The sequence below is a fragment of the Bactrocera tryoni genome, chromosome 5, assembly GCF_016617805.1.
Source record: "Bactrocera tryoni isolate S06 chromosome 5, CSIRO_BtryS06_freeze2, whole genome shotgun sequence".
In the NCBI taxonomy this organism is placed as follows: domain Eukaryota; kingdom Metazoa; phylum Arthropoda; class Insecta; order Diptera; family Tephritidae; genus Bactrocera; species Bactrocera tryoni.
The window spans coordinates 32,026,267-32,033,908 of NC_052503.1; the positions used below are offsets into that span (position 1 = coordinate 32,026,267).

Sequence of the window (7,642 nt, forward strand, 5' to 3'; positions counted from 1 at the left end):
TAACGAGCTGAGTCGATTTTTGCCGTGCCCGTATATACTAGTTTCCCAGATTTTGAGATATCGATCTGAAATTTTACACACGTCTTTTTTTGCGAAGAAGCTACTCATTTGTCAGAACCGCCGATATCGGACCACTATAGCATATATCTGCCATACGAACAAATCAGATTCATTTCTATGTATGGAAAACTCTCTTCACGCAATTCGGTTATGATTTTTGACCATATCAACGGTATAATCTCCGAAGAAATTATAGCTTCTGTGCTTGGCCTTTTCTTGTTTTGTTATAAACTTACACTCTTCTAAACGTTGCATTCACACTTTTTATTATTCTTCGCATAATTTGTAAAACCAAGTGCTTGTTTAACACTCGCCAACAACAGACAACTTCAGCCTACGGTTTAATAAAATAATTTCTCTTACACTTTTGCAGACATTTTAAAGCACACAAACAAAAACAATCCCGACTATGTTAAACTTGAGCAGGCACTCAAAGCCATCAAGGAGGTCATGATGCATATTAACGAGGACAAACGGAAGACGGAATCGCGCATGGCGATATTTGATATCTTCAATGACATTGAGGGTTGTCCGGTAAGTGTATTGTTTGCCTTTCCCGTTGTCCACGTTTTATTGACCTTGTGCCTCCATCATGTCGTTTCCCCTCGCGTAACAGGCTCATTTAGTTTCCTCGAATCGTAGTTTCATTTCCAAGTGCGAAGTAACGGAACTCTCTGATAATCTTAGCGGTCGTGGCGATACGCTCATGTTGTACTTATTCTCCGACACAATAGAGGTGTGTAAAAAGCGTTCGCGTGCCTTCAATACGGCGAAATCGCCGAGCTCTACAAAATCACACAAACACGTGAAGTTGGTGTCACTGAATGCGATACGTTTTGTCATTGACATCACCGACAGTCCGCGCGCTTTCGCCTTACTTTGCCGCCAAGATAAGGAGAAGCTCTTCTCGTTCACCATAACCGATGATGAAACGGATAAGGTGGTGTATTTGAAGTTGCTGTGCAAGCAGATGGCGGAGAACGCTTGTCGCACGGACACGGTCAGCGCATTACTGAGTCGCACCTCACAGGAGTTGGAAGTGGATATCAGTGATGTGAATTTGAGCACTTTGTCGAAGGCGTTCAAGTTGGCGGCGCGTACGCGTCAAAAGGTGAGTTCACACTGTTGTCTTGAAATGTTGGTTTCGTATTTAACTTAGAAAGAGTTGTGTCTAAATGCTTCATAATTATAGTGCTAGCTTATAATATTATGCTTATGTTCTGTTTTTTTTTATGTTTTTGATAGGCATCTGCAAAAGTACGAAATAATAAATTATAGATGTGTATATCATAACCTAAAATACAAACCAACATAACCTCAAAAAATATAAATTCAAGCTTTGCATTGATTACGATTACCTACGCCATATTATATACTTATAGTACAAATTTTAAGGGATATACCTAATAACACAGGCGAAAGATAGGTGGGTATTTTGAGAAAAATTTTCGATTGTTTTGATATACTTACCTAATAACACAGGCGAAAAAACGTAGATTTGTGGGTATTTTGAGAAAATTTTTCGATTGTGAAATATTTTGAAAAAAAAAAAAAATGAAATGGTCAAACCCAATTTTGATACTTTGGGCTGTCAGATCACATCTTAAGCTGCATCTACCAGTTGCATCCGAGTTATAACCAAAACTCAAATTTTGCATCAATATGAGTAGACTCTGGTTTATATATCTTTGTCCGTCTCCTTTAAAAAGTGATGTTCCGTTATTTTGCATTTTAGGTGACGATATACATATAATTTTGCACGAAATTTGCTAATTTCCTTTTTGATTTAATTAAGAATGCATAAGTAAAAATTGAAATTGTTTTCTTGTTTGTGTTTGGTAACATTGATTTTATTACTGTAATCAATTGTGTTTACAAACATTTCTTTTTATTACCTTTTAATTTCATTGGTTGCATGTAGTATTTATTTCTCTTTTTTACTGGTGTCTGTCTGTCGGTGATTTGATTAAAAATTGATAAATGGTTGTATATTGATGAAACTTGGAACATCTGTTTCATTACACTGGCACTGAATATAGATCAGATATTTAACTACTATGAGCAAAAAATAGTAAGATTTTGTTCATAATTTTAAAATTCTTTATTTATTCTATCCATATATCTATGTCGCCCCCTCAAAGTAACCCGTCTTGGCCCCATTACACCTTCGCCAACTTTTTTCGAAACCCTCAAAAGTGGTGTTAAAGTCAATATCCGAAATTGCCATCAGTGCGAAGCGATCCCCGTTTAATTTCTTCAATTGACTAAAAACGGTTTCTCCGAAGCGTTCGTTTGAGTTTGCTGAAAAGCCCAAAGTCGCACGGAGCTAAATCATGTGAATATGGTGGTTGCAGCACGATATTGGTAGTGACGCCAGTGATTAGACACTTGTATTCATACATAATGCTAATTTTGATGTATGGTTGTCTAGAGACGCTGTACACGTGCTAGTAGCCAAGCATAATAGGTGTGTTAATTTTTGAGGTTACATTGTTTTTATTTGCTCTTAAATTAATTGTGCAGCATTTCTAAGATATATATGTAATATAAGTATATAATAAATATATGTTGTTGTTGTTACTCGTATGTAAGTAGTTTGCTTTAATGTTTGACTCTCTTTCCCTTCCGCCACCTTTGCCTGCTTATAATGAAGAAAATATTTACTTTGCTCAGGTGGGCCGTGCATTTTCATTTAACAAAACTCCCTCGAAGCTAAAGCGAGCCGTCTCCACGATGATGACACCCCCCTTTGGCAGCACAAACTCATTAACGCCCGCCTCGCAACTGGCGCAAATGCGTTTGGCCAGTTGTGCAAATATACACGTGAGTAGCGCGCGCATAATCAGCTGATCAATATTTCTTCTATATATTTCTTATTTTTCTTTGTTTTTCACCACAGGAGGCGGTCGATGAGGAGGGTAACCGCAGCAGTTCACCTTCAGCTCAATCGGAAATATTGCTGCCACCACTTTCCGTGCAACCGATGCGCAAAAATAAGTCCTCGACGATGGGTGTTGTGGGGCGTCTTTAGGCGTTGCAGCTGTTGAGCCGGTGAAATGCATAAAGAAACTGTTTCGAATTTGTTTACAAAGCTGCAGCAGCGTTTGAGGAATGTTGTTGAATAGCGGCCGTTGTTCGCTACTCGCTTAATTGCTAAGCATTGTCGTGCATTCAGCGCTACATCGTACAAAATTTATACTCGCGTTGGTAAACCTAACCTATAATTGGCTGTCTATGTTCGATTATAGACGCTGCATTCTAAGCAAACTTTTGGCAAATTTCACAATGATTTCAGCAGCAGCTGTGTAACGTTTCACCATTATCAGCTTATACGAAGCGTTACTTTAGCACTGCATGTAATGTGATGTTTATAATGGGTGGACTAAGCCCTTTCGTATGTGTTTTTTATGAAACAAAAAATCAAAAGCAACAATAATCAGTTTAATCTGCTCATTTCGGTACGTTGTGGTCCTGTACGATTTCCAACTGAAATGTAATGGAATTAAAAAATATATACATATATATTGCAAACGTGTGGCCACATTTCAGAAAAATGTCTCGCATCTGCATATAAATATAAGATTTTCATATGAAATTGTCTGTAGCTTTTTATTAATTAGCATATGTATGTATGTATTTGTCGTGTTTGACATTGTAAATATATATGTATGTATATACGTCAACGAATATCGTGTTCGGTTATAATTTCGTTTTAAGGATTGCGCAAAACCCTCCATCATCTTACTTTAATCTAATTTTAACAATAATACATATTACATAATTTAATTTATATGATTACGAAATATATATCTACCATAATATTCTACACATTAATAACTTATTCGATTTTTATTTTATTTTTTTAATTTAAATTTTATTTATCAACATTGTTTACTTTCTTGTCGCTTTCTGTTTTATGTGCGTAAATGTTTTATTTGAAGCAAACGGAAGGAAATAATGCATAATGTAACTGTCAAAGAGATTTTATAATAATAAAACATAAACAATAATATATATATAAAACTATATATAATTAATGTATTTAATTATAGTGACTATGCTGTAATATTCGCATATTTGGTATGAATGATTGATTCGCTTAACGAGTATGATAATATTTGTATAAGCTTACATTATTTACAAATACACAAATATCTTGAAAACATAAAATATTTTACAATAAAATATAACTATCTATTGTAGTTAAGTGAAAATGCGTTGAAATATCTGTTCTAGTATAAATTTGTGGGTATGTATACGAAAGTTACATTTTTATGGAAATATTTTTTTATTGCATTAAGGGGTCAATAGGGTAATCTTTTTTCAAAATTTTTTTTGTTTTTCTTTTCCCTTATACCCTTACAATTAATGTAGAAAGCCACCTTACCATTGGAAGGTTTCGAAAAAGGCCCAAAAATAATAATACCCTCGATGTTCGGAGCACTCCGAGCGCAAACCTAAACTTTAAACGCGTTTTGCTCAAACACATACTTTTTTTAAACTGGCGGACATGATTCCGGTCGAACGACTCAACCAATTTGCTTAATTTTTTTTAAATGTTTACAAAATGCCTGGCTATCTAGATTCATAATTTTTTATAATTTATTGACAATGTTATGACAAAATTTATTTTTTACATAAATTGACATGGGAAAAAATTAAAAAAAAGGAAAAAACGTTAATTTTTTACTTATCAAAATTTTTTCATGATTCTAGTAGGGACGATAACCATTCACGTACTTTTTAAGAATAAATTGGGTTTTTGTGTTACAGATGATCCAAACATAAAGAATTCGTGTCCGCCAGTGAAAAAACGCATCTCATTCACCCAGCCATTTCTGCAACAGATGTCATCAAACAATTCCGAAAAAACTTGTTTATAAACTCCACGATATAGTACCTCATGATATGTGAAAAAAGTTCTATTATAGAATAAAAATTTTTATGAAAAAAATGTCAAAAAAACCGGTCAGATTGCCCTACTGACCCCTTTAAGATATTAGTGTAACAAAATAATATTTTTTAGCGAACTTATACTAGAGGCAACCTTGCACCAAAGCTACAACTTAGAAGAACTTTAATCGTCCAGTTTTTATGTTTGCTATATACTATAGCTTTCCGATCCAAACATTTTCTTCGAAGATAACTCCATACAACTATAGCAGAGTGCCCTAAACCAAAACTCAAAAAATCGTTCTTTAAATTTTTAGTCAAAATGTATTCAAATTGCCTCTAAATTGTCCAATATTCTTAACAGGTTGTCAAAAAAGTCTTGCGGTATTTTTTATTTTATTTTTGTATTTTTATTTTTTTATTTTATTTTTTTATTTAATTTTTTTATTTTATTTTTTTATTTAATTTTTTTATTTTATTTTTTATTTTTTTTTAATTTTTTTTTAATTTTTTATTTTTTTCTGCTATGCCGGTCTCTTTCGACCAATTCAGCGATTTTATCGCAATTTTCGACGACAGGCCTTCCGGAGCGTGGCACATCTTCGACCACCTCTTTAACGGGGAATGTTTATTATCATTATAAAGAACATTCTTTAGTGTTTATTTTTTGAAGATTATCTCTTTCAATTGTTGTCCGCGGTTACGTCTCAGATGGTCCATTCGTTGAGTACAATTTTCGATGGCTCGTTCGAGCGTTTCGATTGGTAACTGGCAAATGAAACGTGTGATGTTTTGCTCCAAGGTCTATATCGAAGCGGGATTGACCGCATAAACTCTAGACTTAAAATAACCCCACAGGAAAACGTCTAATGGTGTAATATAACACGATATTGATTGCCAATCGACCGGCCCAAAACATGAAATTAACTGTTCACCGAAGTGTTCTCTTAATAAATCCCCTGACTGATGCGATTTGCGGGAAGTGGCGCCGTCTTGTTGAAACCAAATGTGGCCGAGATCACGAACTTCAATTTTAGACATCAAATAGTCGGTTATCATGTCGCGATAACGGTCGCCACCGGCATCGTTTTTGAAGCAATATAGACCGATGATTCCACCGACCCACAAACCACACTAAACCGTTGTGTTTTCTGGATGAAATTACATCTCTTGATTGTCTTAAGGTTGCTCTTCGTCCCAAATGTGGCAATTTTACTTATTTATTTACTCATTGAGTCAGAAATGGGCCTTATCGCTGAACAAAATTTGGCTCGAAAACGTCGGATCTTCAGGGAACTTTTCAAGAGCCCATAGAGCAAAGCCATGTCGCTTGGGAAGGTCGAGGGGATTCAGTTCTTGCACAAGCAGTATTTTGTACTCTTTCAGTTTAAGATCTCGACGTAAAATGTGTCAAGTCGTTTAACGTAATTTCGAATTGCTGCGAACGGCGTCGAATCGATTCTCCACGGTCTTCGTGTACACTCTTAGCTAGGGCTGCTATATTTTCTTCAATACGCGCTAGTTTTGTTGACCATAAGTTGAGCGAAGCGCGCCGAACACATTCCTTACGGAACGTTAATTTTCGTAATAAAGTTGAACGGTTTGTAAACGTTGTTTAGCCGTAAGTCTTTCCAAGCTGACTCCAATACTGAACAAAAATAACATGACAGGCTTGACACCACAACTGAAGACTATTGAAAAAAGTACATCTACTTGTATCACCCGTTATAACACCTTTCACAAATACAAAAGATGCCTTAGAAGAACTTTGATCGGTCAGTTTGTATGCCTGCTATATGCTATACCATCTAATCCGATCCAAACAATTTCCTCCAAGATTACACCATTGCATAGTGGTTCTGCCGGTTTTCTTTCGAAGCAAAAGCGCGCTTCAAGTTGGTCTGGTAATTGTTCAGGCTAACAAATTTAACTTATTTTTAATGAATTTTGAAGTTCTTCTTTACTGGCGTAGACACCGCTTACGCTGTTAGAACCGAGTTTACAATAGTACGTCAGTACTTCCTTCTTTTCTCTGTTTGACGCCAATTTAAGACTCCAAGTGTAGCCAGTTCCTTCTCCATCTACACTTTCCAACGGAGTGGAAGTCTTCCTCTTGGTGTTCTGTGGGAGATTTATTAATTATTTATTAATATCGCAGTCGATGGAACGATGAGCTGTACGAGATATACGACGCCATTGACATAATTTAGCGAATTAAGAGACTTGCCGCTACGTTGACTAGGTCATGTCGTCCGAATGGATGAAAACACAGTACCGTAACATCAATTCCGATACCTGTGGTTTTAAAATCTCTAAGAAGTGCGCATGACCAGGCTCTCGTAAGAGTTTTGAGGCACCTACATATTTCCTATATTACTTAAGATACGTCCAATAATTTTGCTTAGGATTACCCTGATGACGATGCAAAAATGGATGAAATCAGATGATAAACCCGTCTCTTATGCATGGAATGGTTTTGTTTAAAACTACAAAAAGCGAAAATAATAATAAAAAATAAATACACCAGAGGCATTCAATTTTATAGCCGAGATGATACAAAAGGGTTTAAGAGCCGCGAAAATAACACAATGGGCATGGCACTGCTCACATTTAGGTGAAAAATTATATCTTGCGACTTTCCAGACCGATTTCAACCAAATTTGGGATATAATACAATCTTGACATTCCT

The 7,642-nt window shown here is 35.6% G+C and overlaps 1 protein-coding gene across 2 annotated transcripts in view; it reads left to right on the plus strand.

The window, feature by feature from the left end:
* Window positions 1-3,894, plus strand: part of LOC120777503 (protein ECT2) — a 41,346-nt gene extending 37,452 nt beyond the window's left edge. The window contains exons 10-13 of one of the 2 annotated variants that reach the window (XM_040108854.1): window positions 434-594; window positions 677-1,171; window positions 2,734-2,883; window positions 2,960-3,894. In XM_040108854.1, the coding sequence (XP_039964788.1) occupies window positions 434-594; window positions 677-1,171; window positions 2,734-2,883; window positions 2,960-3,091 (938 nt within the window). In that variant the 3' untranslated portion in view covers window positions 3,092-3,894. The remainder of the gene's footprint in view (window positions 1-433; window positions 595-676; window positions 1,172-2,733; window positions 2,884-2,959) is intronic. The other variant, XM_040108856.1, reaches the window with a different exon arrangement.
* The last annotated feature ends 3,748 nt before the right edge of the window (window positions 3,895-7,642 follow it).